The sequence below is a fragment of the Symphalangus syndactylus genome, chromosome 1 (assembly GCF_028878055.3).
Source record: "Symphalangus syndactylus isolate Jambi chromosome 1, NHGRI_mSymSyn1-v2.1_pri, whole genome shotgun sequence".
NCBI lineage: Eukaryota > Metazoa > Chordata > Mammalia > Primates > Hylobatidae > Symphalangus > Symphalangus syndactylus.
In genome coordinates, this window is record NC_072423.2 from 111,184,583 (window position 1) to 111,204,821 (window position 20,239).

Consider the following 20,239-nt stretch of genomic DNA (forward strand, 5'->3'; position numbering starts at 1 on the left):
ACCTGGTGATCCGCTTGCCTCAGCCTTCCAAAGTGTTGGGATTACAGGCAAGAGCCATCACTCCTGGCCAGTCGTAGCACTTTGGGAGGCTGAGGCAGGCAGATCACTTGAGGTCCAGGGTTCGGGACCAGCCTGGCTAACGTGGCGAAACCCTGTCTCTACTAAAAATACAAAATTAGCCGGGTGTGGTGGTGCATGCCTGTAATCCCAGCTACTTGGAAGGCTGAGGCAGGAGAATCTCTTGAACCCAGGAGGTGGAGGTTACAGTGAGCCAAGATTGTGAAACTGCACTCCAGCCTGGGCAACAGAGTGAGACTCTGTCTCAAAAATTTAAAAAAAACCGCTTCATTCTTTTTTTTTTTTTTGGGACGGAGTCTAGCTGTATCGCCCAGGCTGGAGTGCAGTAGTGCGATCTCAGCTCACTGCAAGCTCTGCCTCCCGGGTTCATGCCATTCTCCTGCCTCAGCCTCCCGAGTAGCTGGGACTACAGGTGCCCACCACCACATCTGGCTAATTTTTTTGTATTTTTAGTAGAGACGGGGTTTCACCATGTTAGTCAGGATGGTCTCGATCTCCTGACCTCGTGATCTGCCTGCCTCGGCCTCCCAAAAGTGCTAGGATTACAGGCGTGAGCCACTGTGACGGCCCACTTCATTCTTTTTTATGGCGGAATAATATTTCATTGTAAGTGTATACCACATTCATCTGTTGATGGACACCTGGGTTGTTTCCACCTTTTGGCTATTGCGAATAATGCTGCCGTGAACATTGTCTTACAAGTGTCCATTTGAGTCACTGCTTTTAATTCTTTTGGGTATATGCCTAGGAGTGGAATTGTCAGATCATGTGGAAGTTCTTTGTTTACCTTTCGGAGGAACTGCCAAACTGCTTCCCACAGTGGCTGCACCACTTTGCCTTCTTACCAGCAATGTACAAGGGTCCCTGTTTCTCCACATCCTTATCAACACTCCTTTTCTTTTCTTTTTGTAGCCATCCTAGTGGATGTGTGTGGTATCTGTGGCTTTGATTTGCTTTTTCCTAATGTCTAATGAATGATGCAGAGGATTTTTTTGTTATTGGCTGTTGGTATACCTTCTTAAAGAAATGTCTATTCAAGTCCTTTGACCATTTTGAATTGGGTTGTTTCTTTTTTTTTTGAGACAGAGTCTTGCTCTGTCGCCCAGGCTGGAGTGCAGTGGCACGATCTTGGCTCACTGCAATCTCCACCTCCGGGTTCAAGCGATTCTTCTGCCTCAGCCTCCCAAGTAGCTGGGATTACAGGCATGCGCCACCACGCCTAGCTAAATTTTGTATTTTTAGTAGAGACGGGGTTTCACCATGTTGGGCAGGCTGGTCTCGAACTCCTGACTTTAGGTGATTTGCCTGCCTTGGCCTCCCAAAATGCTGGGATTACAGTCATGTGCCACCATGCCTGGCTAATTTTTGTATTTTTAGTAGAGACGGGGTTTTGCCATATTGGCCAGGCTGGTCTCGAACTCAACTCAGGTGACCTACCTGCCTCGGCCTCCCAAATTGTTGGGATTATAGGTGTGAGCCACCGTGCCTGGCCTGGGTTGTTTCTTAATTGGCAGAAAGAGGTGAACCAGTTTTTAGGACATCTCAAGCTTTTTTAATTTTATTTTTATTTTAATTAACCTCAGGGCTTTTACTTATGCTTGGAATGTTCTTTCCAGTACCCTTATCCACACCTGCTCCTCCAACCTTTAGTTTATCAGGTCTCCCCAGACACTTCTTCCCTGATCATCCTGTATTCTGCTCTGGAAACCATATTTTCAATGATAGAACCTTACTTAGTTTCTTCATAGCACTTATCACAATCTGTATTTTTGTCTATATGTTTGTTTCTCACATTAGTATGGAAGCTCCTTGAAGGTATGGACTTTTTTTTTTGTCTTTTACACTAATGAGCTCAGGGCCTGGCATCTGGGAAACGGTCAGTAAATACTTGATAAATGAATGAGGCAAAGCTTATTTGCATAAATGTACAGAAGCTTTGAACTTCACATTTAGTACTGCAAGCACTAACAGTTGGTGATTACAGCTGGTCATACTAAATAAACGAAAATTTGTTTTTCAACCTGCCAAGATATGAAATATTATTGACACTTTTTCTTAGCTTAATTGAGCTTAAACACCTGTGCTGATAGCAGTAATTAGATGTGTGCATGTGTGTGGGCTAGTACTCATACATGTATTTCCTAGCTCCGTGTGCTGAAAGGGCCTAAAAGCAGTGATACTTCAGTAGCAATCAGTACATCTAGTAACCAAATCCTGAGTTTTCTAAATACCATTCTTACAATAAAAAGAAACAGAGCTCCTTGGTGAAATGGTTGGTTCCTGAGTTCGGGCAGGAAAATTATAAGACAAGCCTAGAACATCTTATGGTGACAGATAGTAAAGAAGTGGTCAAAAATCATGTCAGAAGTACAAAGAGCTAACTTTAAAGGAATTAAGGGGCCCAATCTAGAAGAATTTAAACAACAAAATATCCACAAGTCTATACTGATAAATACATGGATATGAAGGGACAATTCTTCCTTATAGAATTCTAATTTCTTTTTTTTGAGATGGAGTCTCGCTCTGTTGTCCAGGCTGGAGTGCAGTGGCACGATCTCTGCTCACTGCAAGCTCTGCCTCCTGGGTTCACGCTATTCTCCTGCCTCAGCCTCCCGAGTAGCTGGGACTACAGGCTCCCGTCACCAAGCCTGGCTAATTTTTTGTATTTTTAGTAGAGACGGGATTTCACCATGTTAGCCAGGATGGTCTCGATCTCCTGACCTCGTGATCCACCTGCCTCAGCCTCCCAAAGTGCTGGGATTACAGGAGTGAGCCACCGTGCCTGGCCAGAATTCTGATTTATTTTGATTAATAAATATAGAAAGAATGATGGGAATAGAAGTCACCATTAGGCAGACGACACAGTAATAACATTCAGCACACACTATTAGGCATTACACACACCATTAGACATTACAGCACAGTAATAATTGTGGCATTGTGCAGTGGTGCAATCATACCTCACTGCAGCCTCGAAACCATGGCTCGGCTGGGCATGGTGGCTCATGCCTGTAATCCTAGCACTTTGGGAGGCCGAGGCAGGCAGATCACCTGAGGTCAGGAGTTCGAGACCAGCCTTGCCAACATGGTGAAACCCCCGTCTCTACTAAAAATACAAAACTTAGTTGGGTATGCTGGCAGGTGCCTGTAATCCCAGTTACTTGGGAGGCTGAGGCAGAAGAATCACTTGAACCCGGGAGGCGGAGGTTGCAGTGAGCCGAGACCATGCCATTGCACTCCAGCCTGGGCAGCAAGAGTGAAACTCTTGTCTCAAAAAAAAAAAAAAAAAAAAGAAAGAAACTATGGCTCAAGTGATCCTCCCACCTCAGCCCCCCAAGTAGCTGGGACTACAGGCGCGCCACTACAACTAGGTAATTTTTAAAGTTTTTTGTAGAGACAGGGTCTTGCTTTGTTACCCAGGCCGGTTTTGAACTCCTAGCCTCAAGGAATCCTCCCACCTTGGCCTCTCATAGTGCTGAGATTTAAGAGATCGGATCTCACTATGTTGCCTGGGCTAGTCTTGAACACCTGGTCTCAAGTGATCCTCCTCCATGAGGCATGATACCTCAGCCTCCCAAGTAGTTGGGATCACAGGTGTGAGCCACTGCTCCCAGCTGAAAGATAAGTGTGTGTGTGTGTGTGTGTGTGTGTGTGTGTGTGTGTGTGTGTAGTGTATTTTGTTTTGAGATAGAGTCTTGCTTCATTGCCTAGGCTAGAGTGCAGTGGTACGATCTTGGCTCACTGCAACCTCTGCCTCCCGGGTTCAAGGACCTCCGCCTCCCAAGTAGCTGAGACTTACAGGCGCCTGCCACCATTCCTGGCTAATTTTTGTGTTTTTAGTAGAGATGGGGTTTCACCATGTTGGTCAGGTTGGTCTCAAACTCCTGACCTCAAGTGACCCACTTGCCTTGGCCTCCCAAAGTGCCTGGATACAGGTCTGAGCCACTGTGGCTGGACTATATGTTTTTTTAATATAAAATTTTAGTCCAACTTATTTATTTATATACTGTTTTGAGACAGGGTCTCACTCCGTCGCCCAGACTGGAATGCAGTGGCACGATCTCAACTCACCACAGGTTTGACCTCCTGGGCTCAAATGATTCTCCCACGTCAGCCTCTGGAGTAGCTGGGACCACAGGTGTGCACCGGCTCTTTTTTTTTTTTTTGTATTTTGTAGAGACAGGGTCTCACCATGTTGCCCAGGCGGGTCTCAAACTCCTAGGCTTAAGTGATCTGCCTGCCTTGGCCTCCCAACGTGCTGGGATTACAGATGTGAGCCACCATCCCTGGCCCTGAAATAGATTAATTTGACTAATAATATCTTCCACTATGCTTCTATTTTTTTTCTTTCTCTTTTTTTTTTTTTTTGAGATGGAGTCTCACTCTGTTGCCCAGGCTGGAGTGCAGTGGCGCGATCTCGGCTCACTGCAAGCTCTGCCTCCCGGGCTCACGCCATTCTCCTACTTCAGCCTCCCGAGTAGCTGGGACTACAGGCATGTGCCACCATGCCTGGCTAATTTTTTGTATTTTTAGTAGAGACAGGGTTTCACCATGTTAGCCAGGATGGTCTCGATTTCTTGACCTTGTGATCCGCCCACCTCAGCCTCCCAAAGTGCTGGGATTATAGGCGTGAACCACCGTGCCTGGCCTATGCTTCTATTTTCTTTGGCTAAATTGGGCTTCATTTGACTTAGAAAGAAGGGATTAATTTTAGTTTAATTGAACTGTACTTTTGACCTAGCATATTTATTCTTTCCTAGTAAAAATGTAGCCTAAGAAAATAAAGTAGATCCTAAGAATTTACTGTGGCTTTTATTTTTTTATTTTTATTTTGAGACAGGGTCTTGCTGTGTCACCCAGGCTGGAGTGCAGTGGTGCAGTCATGGCTCACTGCAGCCTCAAACTCCTGGCCTCAAGCAATCCTCTCATGTTATGGCCTTTAAAGATACTTGTTACTCAGTTTGAGAGGAGGAAGGTGTGAGGAAATACTGAACCAGTGCTAGAGACTGCCAGCCCTTCCCTGGGAGGCACCTTGAAGTTCTAAATTGTCCCAATTCTGATGGTTGTAATTTAGAGAACACCTATCTGGAAGCAGGGCTCATTTACCCTTTTTTTTTTCTTTTTTTTTTTTTGAGACAGAGTCTCGCTGTCACCCAGGCTGGAGTGCAGTGGCGCGATCTCGTCTCACTGCAGGCTCCGCCCCCCGGGGTTCATGCCATTCTCCTGCCTCAGCCTCCCGAGTAGCTGGGACTACAGGCACCTGCCACCTCGCCTGGCTAATTTTTGTGTTTTTAGTAGAGACGGGGTTTCAACTGTGTTAGCCAGGATGGTCTCGATCTCCTGACCTCGTGATCCGCCCGCCTTGGCCTCCCAAAGTGCTGGGATTACAGGCGTGAGCCACCGCGCCCGGCCTCATTTACCTTTTAAGAGATTTTTTCCTTAGCTTCAGAAGGACTCCATGAGCTGACAGGGCCTATAGTTTTATTTCTGGCTTTGGCATATTTATGGCAGAATGTTTGGCCTTCAGTGTTTTGAATGTGGATGGATAGGTGGCTGAAGCTACATTTATAAAGTGTTTGGGACTGTTTAAGTTTCCTAGCCACTTGGAGAAAGCAGTGTGTTTATTTCTGGCTTTGTTCTTATTTAGCAGCCTTAGAATATTTATTTTTCCAAATTTAGTATTCTTCTGATTATGATTTGAAAGCAATAAAAATCACCCAGTTTCAAAACTGCACAAAGGGCTTGAATAGAGATTTTTCCAGAGAGGACATACAGATGGCCGGTAGCACATCAACATGATTATTCATTAAGAAATGCAAATCAAAACCAAAATAAGATACCACTTCATACTAGGTATCTTATTTTACCTAGTATGGCTATAATAGTTTAAAGAAAAAAGGGAAATAACTGTTGGCAAGGATGTGGAGAAATGGGAACATTGCTGATGAAAATGTAAAGTGGTGTAGCCACTGTGGAAAAGAGTTTGGCAGTTCCTCCCAAAGGTGAACACAGAAACCATATGATCCAGCAATTCCACTCTTACATGTATATCCAAAAGAATTGAAAACAGGGACTGTGGCCAGGCGCAGTGGCTCATGCCTGTAATCCTAGTACCTTGGGAGGCGGGCAGATCACCTGAGGTCAGGAGTTGAAGACCAGCCTGGCTAACATGGCAAAACCCTGTCTCTGCTAAAAAATATAAAAATTAGCCGGGCGTGGTGGCAGGCACCTGTAATCCCTGCTCCTCAGGAGGCTGAGGCAGGAGAATCACCTCGGGAGGCAGAGATTGCAGTGAGCTGAGGTCGCACCACTGCCCTCCAGCCTGGGCGACAGAGCAAGATTCCGTCTCAAAAAAAAAAAAAGAAAGAAAAAACAGGGATTCAAATGGATTGTTGTAAGCCAGTGTTCACAGCAGCATCATTCATAATAGCTAAAAGGTGGAAACAACCCAAGTGTCCATCAATATAGATAACACATAATAGATGTGATATATACTTACAATGGAATACTATTCAGCCATAAAAAAGAATGAAGTTGTGATATATGCTGTGACATGGATGAACCTTGCAAACACTATGCTAAGTGAACTAAGCCAGACACAAAAGAACAAAAATTGTATGATTTCATTTATGTGAAATATGCATAATAGGCAAATCTGTAGAGATAGAAAGTAGATTTGGTTACTGGGGCTAGGAGGAAGGGAAAATGGGGAGTTACTGCTTAATGGGTACAGCGTTTTTGTTTCAGGTGATGAAAAACATTTTGGAAATAGATAATGGCGGTGGTTATTCAGTATTGTCAATGTACTTAATACCCACTGAATTGTACATTTAGAAATGATTAAATGGCTGGGCATGGTGACTCACACCAGTAATCCTAGCACTTTGGGAAGCCAAGGCAAGAGGATTGTTTGAGGCCAAGAGTTCCAGACCAGACTGGGCAACATAGCAAGTCTTGTCTCAACAAAAAACAAAAACAAAAAAAAAGAATTAAATGGCAAATTTTATGTTTCTATCGATCGATCTATTGACTGAACACCACAATTTATTTTTATTTTTATATTTTATAGAGACAGGGTCTTGCTGTGTTGCTCAGGCTGGTCTCGAACTCCTGTGTTCAAGCAGTCCTACTGCCTTGGCCTCCCAAAGTGCTGGAATTACAGTGTGAGCCACTGTGCCTGGCCCAAACACCACAATTTTATTTTATTTTGATTTTATTTTTTTGAGATGGAGTGTTGCTCTGTTGCCCAGGCTGGAGTGCAGTGGCATGATCTCAACCTCTGCCTCCCGGCTTCAAGTGATTCCCCTGCCTCAGCTTCCTGAGTAGCTGGGATTACAGGCACGCACCACCATGCCTGGATAACTGTTGTATTTTTAGTAGAGATGGGGTTTCAACATATTGGCCAGGCTGGTGTCGAACTCCTGACCTCAGGTGAGGTCCCAGCTACTTGGGAGGCTGAGGGGCAGGAGGATCACTTGAGTCCAGGAGTTCGAAGTTGTAGTAGTGAGCTATGATGGCACCACTGCACTCCAATGGGACCCTGTCTCTTAAAAGAAGAAGAAGAAGAATATTATAAAGAACTTTAGGCCAGGCCTGGTGGCTCACACCTGTAATCCCAGCACTTTGGGAGGCCGAGACAGGCGGATCACGAGGTCGGGAGATGAGACCATCCTGGCTAACATGGTGAAACCCCCGTCTCTACTAAAAATGCAAAAAAATTAGCTGGGCATGGTGGCGGGTGACTGTAGTCCCAGCTACTCAGGAGACTGAGACAGGAGAATCGCTTGAACCCGGGAGTTGGAGCTTGCAGTGAGCCGAGATCACGCCGCTGCACTCCAGCCTGGGCGACAGAGCGAGACTCCGTCTCACAAAAAAAAAAAAAAAAGAACTTTAAGCCAATAATTATTCTACAATGCAAAAAAAATTGACAAAACATAGGGAGATCCTGTCTCTACAAAAAATAAACTATAAATGCTTCTCACTGATTTTCAGATTATAGAGCCAACTGTGTACATCTGAGAGTATAAAAGCAGAAATGTAGCTGACAGACAAAAGGTGGGATGTGGAAGTGAGACCAAGTTACTTTTTTTTCCCTTCAAAACCTCCTCCTCAAGTTTCTGGATATATGTATTTTTAAATTGTATTAAGAACACTTGAGAGGGGTCTTATTTGTGTTTTAACTCACTGTGATCCAGAAGACACTACAAACAACCTGTTTGATTAAAATGGGCACAAAAAACTATTATGGATACAGCATGGCAAACAGAAAGATGTTTTATCTTCGAGATGGCAGGGGTGGAAGTTCTGTGTAGTGAGGCTTGGAGGGAGAAGTGTTGATGTCCCTTTGGCTGACACTGTCAGGCAGAAGGAAACTAGATCTAAAGGAGGACACACACAGGAAATGACAGCATAAAGCACTTAAGTAACTAGAGGGTTAAATGTTGCCAGGTGTGGGTGTCACCTAGCGAACACAGTTCTTTTGAATGGTATAAAAAATCAGTAATTGAAAGTGAGAGGGCCAGATAAGAGAAGGGGAAATAAATATAGACTTATCCAGGAACAAAGGTAAGCATCAGATTTAGCTTGGGGATGGACGGTCATCTGTTTTCTGGAAGTTGCTGTCTGCTGGCTGTTGTTCTGACATTGATCTGTAGTTGGTTCAGGGCAGGTGATGTCTTCGTGCTGTGTGGGAAAGTGAGTGCCAAGAGTCTGTGCTGCATAGACTCAGCTTGTGTTGACATTTGTTTACCAGCTGCCCTTTTTTTTAACAGGCGTGGTATCTGTCTGTTTTGAGGGGGACAGTGATGGTTACATCAACTTAGTGGCCTATCCTTACGTGGAAAGTGAGACTGTGGAACAGGATGACACACCAGAACGGGAGCAACCTCGGCGCAAACACTCCCGCCGGAGCCTGCACCGGTCAGGCAGTGGCAGTGACCACAAGGAGGAGAAAGCCAGCCTGTCCCTTGAGACCTCTGAGAGGTAAGAGGTACATGTCTCGTCCTGCTGGTACAAGCACTCAAGACATCTCCATAGTCCTGACACATCATGGGGAAGCAGGGCTCACGGTCAAGGTTGGATAAGATGACTGGTGTTCTTGGGATGCCCAGTAGGTGTAGCCTCTTCTCTGTGTCACATCACCCCAGTGGTGCCTCTTTCTGGGTATAGCTGTAGCTGGTTGAGAGAGGAAGTGAAGCTCTCTCAGCCCTTTGGAAGCAGGGACACCCTGTGCTGGTGACAAAAGGTTCTCTGGCTTTTCATTATGTCTTGCCACCCACAGGACAGAAGGTCAATACATTAGTTCGTAGCGAGGCTCCAAATGCTTTCTGACCTGCAGGATGTCCAAGCCCAAGGGCTATGAGTCCAACTAAACAGGAATTCCCTCATGGTTTTGTGTCAGACCTCTGAGAATCATATCAGTCATTAACCCTTTCCCTGCAACTAAAATTTGTTTCCATTGTGTTGGAAATTGATTTTTCTTGTAAGTTCAAATTATGTTTTTTTGTTTGTTTTGAGATGGAGTCTTGCAAGACTGTTAGGCTGGAATGCAGTGGTGTCATCTTGCATCACTGCAACCTCTCCCTCCTGGGTTCAAGCAATTCTCCTGCCTCCGCCTCCCGAGTAGCTGGGATTACAGGTGTGCATCACCACGCCCAGCTAATTTTTGTATTTTTAGTGGAGATGTTGTGTCACCATGTTGGACAGGCTTGTCTCAAACTCCTGACCTCAGGTGATTCGCCTGCCTTGGCTTCCCAAAGTGCTGGGATTATAGGCATGAGCCACTGTATCCAGCCTCAAATTATGTGTCTTGATAATTTCATGCAAGAATTAATATGAACTCCCACTAGGATGGTTATAATCAAAAGGACAGACAATAAAAGTGTTGACAGGATGTGAAGAAGTTAGAACCCTCCTACACTGCTGGTAGGAAGGTAAAGTGGTGCAGCCACTTGGGAAACAATTTAGCAGTTCTTCAAAAAGTTAAACCAGGATGAGTACTGTGGCTCACGCTTGTAATCCTAATGCTTCAGGAGGCTGAGGCAGGAGGATCCTTTGAGGCCAGGAGTTCCAGACCAGCCTGGGCAACATAGTGAGACCCCATCTCTATTTAAAAAAAAAAAAAAAAAAGGCCCGGCGTGGTGGCTCACGCCTGTAATCTCAGCACTTTGGGAGGCCAAGGCAGGCAGATCACGAGGTCAGGAAATCAAGACCATCCTGGCTAACACAGTGAAACCCCGTCTCTACTAAAAATACAAAAAAATTAGCCGGGCATGGTGGCGGGCCCCTGTAGTCCCAGCTACCCAGCTACTTGGGAGGCTAACGCAGGAGAATGGCGTGAACCCAGGAGGCAGAGCTTGCAGTGAGCCGAGATCACACCACTGCACTCCAGCCTGGGCAACAGAGCAAGACTCCATCTCAAAAAAAAAAAAAACTTAAATCCAAAAGTTAAACCAGTAATTCCACTCCTAGGTATATACCCAAAAGAATTGAATACATATATTCCCACAAAATTTGTACAAAAATGTTCTTAACATTATTTCTATTAGGGTTGTTTCCAGTTTCTGGCTAACCCAAGTGTCCATCAACTGGTGAATGGATAAACAAAATACGGTATATCCATGTAATGGAATGTTAGCCCTAAAAAGGAATGGAGTGCTGGTACATGCTACAACATGGATGAATCATGAAAACATTATGTTAAATGAAAGAAACCAGACACAGGCCGGGCGCGGTGGCTCACGCTTGTAATCCCAGCACTTTGGGAGGCCGAGGCGGGCGGATCACGAGGTCAGGAGATCGAGACCACGGTGAAACCCAGTCTCTACTACAAATACAAAAAAATTAGCCGGGCGTGGTGGCGGGCGCCTGTAGTCCCAGCTACTTGGAGAGGCTGAGGCAGGAGAATGGCGTGAACCCGGGAGGCGGAGCTTGCAGTGAGCCGAGATTGCGCCACTGCACTCCAGCCTGGGCGACAGAGCGAGACTCCGTCTCAAAAAAAAAAAAAAAAAAAAGAAAGAAAGAAACCAGACACAAAAGACCACATATGTACAATGCCATTTATGTAAAGTGTTCACATCAGGCAAATCCATAGAGAGAAAAGGTAGGTTAGTGGTTGCTTTCTGTTAGTAGTTAGGAGCTGGAAGTAGTGGGAAATAGGGAGTGACTGCTAATGATGATGGTTTTGATTTCGGGGTCATGAAATATTCTGAAAATTTTTTGAGATGGAGTCTTGCTCTGTTGCCCAGGCTGGAGTGCAGTGGTGTGAATCCACTAAAAAGCCACAGAATTGTAAAAAATAAAAAAAAATAGAATTATGAGCCAGGCATGGTGTCTCATGCCTGTAATCCCAGCACTTTGGGAGGCCGAGGCAGGTGGATCACCTGAGGTCAGGAGTTCGAGACCAGCCTGACCAACATGGTGAAACTCCGTCTCTAGTAAATGCAAAAAAATTAGCCAGGTGTGGTGGTGCAGGCCTGTAATCCCAGCTACTTGGGAAGCTGAGGCAGGAGAATCACTTGAACCCAGGAGGTGGAGGTTGCAGTGAGCTGAGATTACACCATTGCACTCCAGCCTGGGCAACAAGAGCAAAAACTCCGTCTCAAGAAAAAAAGGTTTCAGTAAGATGCTTTGTGACTTTACTTAGAAGCTGAAATTGGGAATTTCCTTAGATGTGACAGTACGTAGTTCATCTGTGATATCAGATCAGTTCACCAATACATGCTACATACCTGTGCCCCTGAAGCTTTGTAAAGGCCCAGGACATTCCAGTTCTCTTCACTCAGTTTGGTGAACAAGGACACGCCCATGTCAAGTACAGTACCCCATGAGACACTGGCTGAGTGGGTTATGTGTCATTTCCCATGTCCTCAGTCAGCAGATCCTCTTTGGCCAGGTCTGCATCTTTCATGCAAGGAGAGAGCACTTCTTAGTAAGCAGGGTCTTCAAATGTCAGACGTTCTTTGGACAGCTGGCTTCCAGTCCACAGAAGCACTTCTTCTAGTGCTTCCCCTTCACTCCCCAAGAGGCTGCTGCTTGACTAATGACTGTGGGACCTAACTTGGTCATTCAAGTGACAAAGAATGTTCCCCAAGTCTGTAGCTGACAATTGATGGTTCTCTCTGAACAGCACTTGAGGGTGGGCTTTCCCCCCGACTCTTTTTAGAGACAAGGTCTTGCTCTGTCACCCAGGCTAGAGTGCAGTGGCACCATCAGTGACTCACTGCAGCCTTGAATACTGGGCTCAAGCCATCCTATCCTCTGTCACCTCAGCCTCCCAAGTAGCTGGGACTACAGGTGCACACTACTGCACTCAGCTAATTTTTATTTTTATTATTTATTTATTTATTTATTTATTTATTTTTTGAGACCGAGTCTCGCTGTGTCCCCCAGGTTGGAGTGCATGCAGTGGCGCGATCTCAGCTCACTGCAAGCTCCACCTCCTGGGTTCACACCATTCTCCTTCCTCAGCCTCCCAAGTAGCTGGGACTACAGGTGCCTGCCAACACGCCTGGCTAATTTTTTGTATTTTTAGTAGAAACGGGGTTTCACCGTGTTAGCCAAGATGGTCTCGATCTCCTGACCTTGTGATCCGCCCGTCTCGGCCTCCCAAAGTGCTGGGATTACAGGCGTGAGCCACCGCGCCCAGCCGCACTCAGCTAATTTTTAAATTTTTTGTGGAGATAGGGTCTCGCTTTGTTGCCTGGGGTGGTCTCAAACTCCTGGCTTCAAGCAATCCTTCCACGTTGGCCTCCCAGAGCGTGAGGATTATAGGCATGAGCCACTGCGCCCAGTCTAGAGTGGGCTTTTTTTATTGTCCCCCAAAGGTACAGAGGTTGCTTCGTGAGTCATCTGGTGAAAAGGTATAGAATACTATCACCTAGAATAACATCACTGTCTGCCTGTGTCCAGGTTCAAGGTCCTGCTCTGAAGGTGACAGCTCTACCTGTACTGACCAAACCTCTGTCTGGCCTGTTAGCAGAGAGACTGTCATTCCAGGGATGGGGCTTGTTTCTTCACAGAGCCAAGGCTGCAACACTGACGGCGTGATTCCAAGTACTGTGGGGGCTTCATCCAGACGCAGAGAACTTCTTTGGGTTTACGTGGCAAATAAGTCAACCTTTCTGTTTTCTAAAGGGTTTCACAAAAAAAAGCATCTTTGAATGGCCTCAGCAGTGCTCTCACCAGAAGAAAGTAAGGGTTTTATCATTCCAAGAGGCACTGGTGGGCTCCTCTACTTTCAGTTAGGTGGAAATGGGGTCTCTGCCACTACCTCTTCACCAGTGTTGCACAGCTGACCCTTGGGGAGGGTCAGCATTTCCAGCACACACCAGCCCTGGTGTTAGCTTGAATCTGTGCGACTTATGCCACACAGTTAGAGGAGAGGCCTGCAGTTCTGGAGAGGAGAGTGGTATTTGAAGTTGCTGGGCGACAGAGTGAGACGCTGTCTCAAAAAAAAAAAAAAGAAATTACTGTAATGTTCCACCTCTGCTCTGAGCTGCAGGCTTGCTCTGTAATTTGCAGGGCACATGGCTTCACCAGTAGTTTGGTTTTCTTGGCCTTTCAGTATGATAGACAGTATTGTTGGTTACTTCAAGCAAAGATTTTTATGTTGGGGCATAATGAAATTGTTGGCAAAGTTCCAGTATTTTCAGTTGAAGTTGCTTTCTCACAAAAACTCCTTTGTGGTTTTATTTATTTTATTTTATTATTTATTTATTTTTAAGACATGGTCTGTCTCTGTTTCCCAGGCTGGAGTGTAGTGGCATGATCATGGCGCAGTGCATCCTCAGCCCCGGCTCAGGTGATCCTCCCACCTTAGCCTCCCAAGTAGCTAACTGGCTGGAACTGCAGGCACATGCCACCATGCCCAGCTAATTTTTAAATTTTTTGTAGAGATGGAGTTTTGACATGTTGCCCAGGCTGGTCTTGAACACCTGGGCTCAAGTGATCCTCTCACCTTGGCCTCCCAGAGTGTTGGGATTATAGTTGTGACCCACGGTGCCTGGCCTTGACTTATTTTAGAAATAAAATTTCCTTCCTTGGCTGGGCGTGGTTTGGTAGCATTAAGTACATTCACATTGTTGTGCAACTGACTCCCCATTCCTCCTTCCCCCAGCCCATGGCAACCACTTTTCTAGTTTCTGTCTTAATGAATTTGCAGTTACCTCACATGAGTAGAATCATGCAATTATTTATCCTTTTGTGTCTGGCTTATTTCACTTAGCAAAATGTTTTCAAGTTCATATATGTTGTAGCATGTATAGGAATTTCATTCCTTTTTATTGCTGAATAATATTCCATTGTATGTATATCCCACATTCTGCTTATCCATTCATCTGTTGATGGATGCTTGGTTGTTTCTTCCTTTCGTTTATTGTGAGTAGTGCTGCTGTGAATGTTGATGTAAAGTGTCTGTTTGGATCCTTGTCATTTCTTTTGGGTGTATACCTAGGAGTGGAATTGCTGAGTTATATATAAATCTGTGTTTAACTTTTTGAGAAACCACCAAACTGGTGCCTGCACCAGCAGTGTACGAGAGTTCTAATTTCTTCACATACTGGACACTTGCCCTACTTTCTTCTTTGATAGTAGCCATCCTAATGGATATGAAGTGGTATTTTCATCACATAATTTGACAAAAACGTTATTTTTCAGATAGTTTTAAGAGACATAAGATAGTTTTAAGAGACATAGGAAGAACACTACTCGTAACATTTACTCATTTTTATTGGCTCATGGGACCTTCATGCAACCCATTAGCAGGGTCTGTGGGTCTGTCATTGTGGACAGATCTGTGCCCTGTGCAGTGGGACCCCAGAGGATGACTTGCCTGAGTTTCTTAGTGATGTGTATTTTCTTCCTTCTTAGCTCACAGGAGGCAAAGAGTCCGAAGGTGGAGCTGCACAGCCACTCAGAGGTCCCTTTCCAGATGCTAGATGGCAACAGTGGCTTGAGTTCTGAGAAGATCAGCCACAACCCCTGGAGCCTGCGTTGTCACAGGCAGCAGCTGAGCCGCATGCGCTCGGAGTCCAAGGACCGAAAGCTCTACAGTATCCTCGTTGCCCCTCCTTCAGGAGTGTCTGCTGGGTCCATAGGTCATGTGTTGGGGCACCATTCTGCCTATGGCTGAGGTCTTTGTCTAGGATCCCTCTTTGGTTTCATCTCCCTTTTTCATGGACTCCTCTTCCTTCGTTTACTTTCATCAACATGTTTTTTTCCTGCCTTTTGGATTTGGTAAGGCTGAAGCTTAAAACTTGGCAGTCTAGAACAGTGTTGTCTGATAGAACTGTCTGTAATTCTGTGTGCTTTTCAGTATGGTAGCCACTGGCCACACTGAGTGGCTAAAATGTGGCTACTGTGACTAAGGCAGTTAATTTAAATTTTATTTTATTAACTAAAATTTAAATCATCACATGTGGCTAGTGTAGCTAGTGGTACTATATTGATCATGTCCACAATCAGAGATCTGTGTATGTGCCCGTGTGCGCATGTGTGTAGTTTTCCCCTCCCAAGGGATTAATAGTTTAAAAGTAATATATTTGACTTTGGTGAGATTTTTATCTGATGATAAACACCACAAAATAGATTTAAAATGTTAAAGATACCTGGGCATGGTGGCTCACACCTGTAATCCCAGCACTTTGGGAGGCTGAGGCAGGATGATCACTTGAGACCAGGTGTTTGAAACCAGCCTGGGCAACACAGTGAGACTTCATCTCTACAAAAAATAAAAAAATTAGCTGGATGTGGTGGTGTGTGCTTGTAGTAGTCCCAGCTCTGAGGTGGGAGGATTGCTTGAGCCCAGGAAGTCGAGACTGCAGTGGGCCATGATTGCACCACTACATTCTAACTTCTAGCCTGGGCGACACAGCAAGACCCTGTCTCATCTCCAGAAAAGACAAAAAAAGTATTATGGCATGGGAATTCCCTTTTTTTTATTTTTTATTTTTTTGAGACAGAGTCTCACTCTGTTACCCAGGCCAAAGTACAGCGGCGCGATCTTGGCTCACTGCAACCTCTGCCTCCTGGGTTCAAGAGATTCTCATGCCTTAGCCACCCCAGTAGCTGGGATTACAGGCGTGCGCCACCACGCCCAGCCAATTTTTGTATTTTTGGTAGAGACAGGGTTTCACCATGTTGGCCAGGCTAGTCTCGAGCTCCTGACCTCGAGTGATCCGCCTGCCTTGGCCTCCCGAAGTGCTGGGATTACAGGCTTGAGCCACCACACCCAGCCTAGAATGGGAATTCTTACAATTGTTAGTGTTTTGAAGTAGTAGACAAATAACAACTGATTATTCTAAGAAACTGCGGGAAAGTGTGCTGAACCTTTTGTACACAGTTAATTTTCACAGCAGTTTTTTGAGGAAGGAACTGTCATCATTCCCATGTTATAGATGAGGAAATGGAAGCACAGGGGGATTAAGTGTTGTGCCTAGAGGTAGTGAGTGGTCAAGGCAGGATTCCAGAGCCCATGCTTCCAGCGTGTTGAGAGATTTCTGCAGCCTCCTTCATATTTTACCATTGCGTGTTTATAGGTAATAGCAGGTAACAGAATTGATTCAGGCCAAATTTAAAAGTTAAAAAAGAATCAAATGTTTATCATCACAGTGATGCTGAGTGTCTATCCTCTAAGATGGGATTGCTCTGTAGCACCCAGAGATGGATTTGAGGCCTGGGCTGTGAGACCCAGTGACTTTTGGCAGACATATGATAAGTCTGTACCTTTATACAAAAGTTCAAAGATAAGATTGTTGCAAATGGGATATATTGGAATGAAGACATATATGTAAATGCCAGGGAATTAGGACCGTAGATCGTTTTGAGCAGAAGGTTATAGAACTATTAAGGGATAAATTTATATTTTATATATAAATATATTTATGTATATAAATTTGAAACCAGTGAACGAGATCTCTGTCTCTCTCTCTCATTCACTGGTTTCAAATTTAGTGAGAAATGGCAAGACAGAAATACAAATGCAGGCTCATGCCTGTAATCCCAGCACTTTGGGATGCTGAGGTGGGTGGATCACTTGAGGTCAAGCGTTTGAGACCAGCCTGGTGAAACCCCGTCTCTACTAAAAATACAAAAAATTGGCTAGGCGTGGTAGCTCACGCCTGTAATCCCAGCACTTTGGGAGGCTGAGGCCGGCAGATCACCTGAGGTTGGGAGTTTGAGACCAGCCTGACGAACATGCAGAAACCCCGTCTGTACACAAAATTAGCCAGGTGTAGTGGTGCATGCCTGTAATCCTAGCTACTCGGGAGGCTGAGGTAGGAGAATCATTTGAACTCAAAAGGCGGAGGTTGCAGTGAGCCAAGATTGCACCATTGCACTCCAGCCTAGGCAACAAGAGTGAAACTCCATCTCAAAAAAAAAAAAAAATACAAAAAATTAGTCGGGCATGGTGGCATGCGCCTGTAGTTCCGGCTACTTGGGAGGCTAAAGTAGGAGGATCACTTGAACCTGGGAGGCAGAGGTTGCAGTGAGCTGAAATTGTGCTACTGCACTCCAGCCTGGGCAAAGGAGCAAGGCTGCATCCTAAAAAAAAAAGAAAAGAAATGTAAATCCAGCTTTTTCTAAAGATTCCTATTTGGGAATGTTAGAATCTGGTTTCCTTGTTTTTGTAGTAGTGCTACCAAGATGTCTTCCTTATTTCTTAGACCTGGGTGAGGTGCTGGCTTGAGTAGGGCCTTGGTTCACTGATGGTGAGGGATATATCCAAATCTTTAGTTTGCATATTGCCTGCAAGATAGGTCTAAAGATAACATAGGCTGGGTGTGGTGGCCCACATCTGCTATCTCAGCACTTTTGGAGGCCAAGGTGGGAGGATCACTTGAGGCTAGGAATTCAAGACCAGCCTGGACAACATAGTGAGACCCTGTCTCTAAGAAAACATTAAAAATTAGGTAGGTGGCTGGGTGCAGTGGCTCACGCCTGTAATCCCAGCACTTTGGGAGGCCAAGGTGGGCAGATCACCTGGAGTCAAAAATTCCAGACCAGTCTGGCCAACATGGTAAAACCCTGTCTCTACTCAAAATACAAAAAAATAGCTGAGGGTGGTGGCGGACACCTGTAGTCTCAGCTACTTGGGAGGCTGAGGCAGGAGAATGGCTTGAACCCAGGAGGCAGAGGTTGCAATGAGCTGAGATTGCACCACTGCACTCCAGCCTGTGTGACAGAGCAAGACTCTGTCTCAAAAAATAATAATAATTAAAAGAAAAATTAGGCATGCCTGTAGTCCTAGCTGTTCCAGAGGCTGAGGGTGGGAGGATCTCTTGAGCCCAGGTGGTCAGTGCTGCAGTGAGCTCTGGATCCAGCCACTGCACTCCAGCGTGGGCAACAGAGCGAGACTCCGTCTCAAAAAAATAATAATAATAATAAGACTGGGCACAGTGGCTCATGCCTGTAATCCCAGCACTTTGGAGGCCAAGGCGGGTGGATTACTTGAGGTTAGGGGAGTTCAAGACCAACCTGGCCAACATGGAGAAACCCTGTCTGTACTAAAAATCCAAAATTAGCCAGGCATGGTGGCACGTGCCTGTAATACCAGCTACCGGGAGGCTGAGGCAGGAGAATCACTTGAACCTGGGAGGCGGAGGTTGCGGTGAGCCGAGATAGTGCCATTGCACTCCAGCCTGGGCAACAAGAGCGAAACTGTCTCAAAAAAAAAATAAAAAATAACAAAAATAAATCAACATAAAAATACCCTAGAGCTTAGGTTAAAAAACCAAAAACAACAACAAAAAAAGATGTGGTATATACATACAATGGAAAATTATTTAGCCAGAAAAATGAATGAAATTTTGATACATGCTTACAACATAAATGGATCTTGAATACATTCTGCTAAGTGAAATAAGCCAGATATTTAAAATGACAAATACTGTATAATTCCACTTAAGAGATACCTAGGAAAGGTAAATTTATAGAGACAGAAAGTAGACTAGAGGTTCCCAGGGGCTGGGAGGAGGGAAAATGAGGAGTCACTGTTTAGTGCCATTTAATGGGTACAAGCAGGAAAATGGCTTGAACCCCCTGAGGCAGAGGGTGCAGTGAGCCGAGATGGCGCCATTGCATTCCAGCCTGGGTGACAGAACGAGACTCCATCTAAAAAAAAAAAAAAAATTAGGCATGCCTGTAGTCCTAGTTGTTCCAGAGGCTGAGGGTGGGAGGATCTCTTTTCATTTTGGGAAGGTGAAAAAGTTCTAGCTGGGCACGGTGGCTCACACCTGTAATCCCAGCACTTTGGGAGGCTGAGGCAGGCGAATCACAAAGTCAGGAGTTCAAGACCAGCCTGGCCAACATGATGAATCCCCGTCTCTCTAAAAATACAAAAAATGAGCCGGGTGTAGTGGCGGGCGCCTGTAATCTCAGCTACTCAGGTGGCTGAGGCAGGAGAATAGCTTGAACCTGGGATGCAGAGGTTGCGGTTAGCCGAGGTCATTCCATGGCACTCCAGCCTGGGCAACGGAGCGAGACTCCGTCTCAAAAAATAAAAAAGTTCTAGAGATAGATGGTTGTGATGGTTATAAAACAAAGTAAATGTGCTTCATGCCACTGAATTGTACACTTAAAAATGGCTGAAGTAAATTTTATGTATATTTTACCACAGTTTTTATTGGTTAAGAAGTAATAAGCCAGTGGTGTGAAACCCACATTTGAGAGTTTCTGAGACAAGTACATACTGCATTAGGTAAAAGCCCCCTTTTATAGAAAAACTGGGTTGTGCTTTCCTGGCTGGGGCTTATGGTGAGTGTGGTTGTCATTCTCCTTGACCGTGGCCCAGAGTTCCTCCTGCTTGAGAACGTGGTGCACCACTTCAAGTACCCCTGCGTGTTGGACCTGAAGATGGGCACGCGGCAGCATGGCGATGACGCGTCAGCTGAGAAGGCAGCCCGGCAGATGCGGAAATGCGAGCAGAGCACATCAGCCACGCTGGGCGTCAGGGTCTGCGGCATGCAGGTGAGTTACCTCTGCTCAGAGCCTAGGTGCTGCCACTTGCATGATTTGGGTTGTGCTCATACCTGCCTGCCATCTATGCCAAGTGTGTCCTCCTGAGCCCTTCTGTCCTTACCTGTTGACTTTGATATGGGCCTCAGGTGCAGGACCACTGTGAGAGTCTGCTGCCTCCACGTTGGGACAAGTAAGACTCTTGCCT

At 45.5% G+C, this 20,239-nt stretch overlaps 1 protein-coding gene across 4 annotated transcripts in view; it reads left to right on the top strand.

Annotated features, from left to right (window-relative positions):
- IP6K1 (inositol hexakisphosphate kinase 1) overlaps window positions 1–20,239 on the top strand; it is a 70,079-nt gene that overhangs the window by 46,236 nt on the left and 3,604 nt on the right. For all 4 annotated transcript variants that reach the window (XM_055276925.2, XM_055276942.2, XM_055276931.2 and 1 more), the window contains 3 exons: window positions 8,850–9,060; window positions 14,947–15,128; window positions 19,868–20,043. In XM_055276925.2, the coding sequence (XP_055132900.1) occupies window positions 8,850–9,060; window positions 14,947–15,128; window positions 19,868–20,043 (569 nt within the window). The remainder of the gene's footprint in view (window positions 1–8,849; window positions 9,061–14,946; window positions 15,129–19,867; window positions 20,044–20,239) is intronic.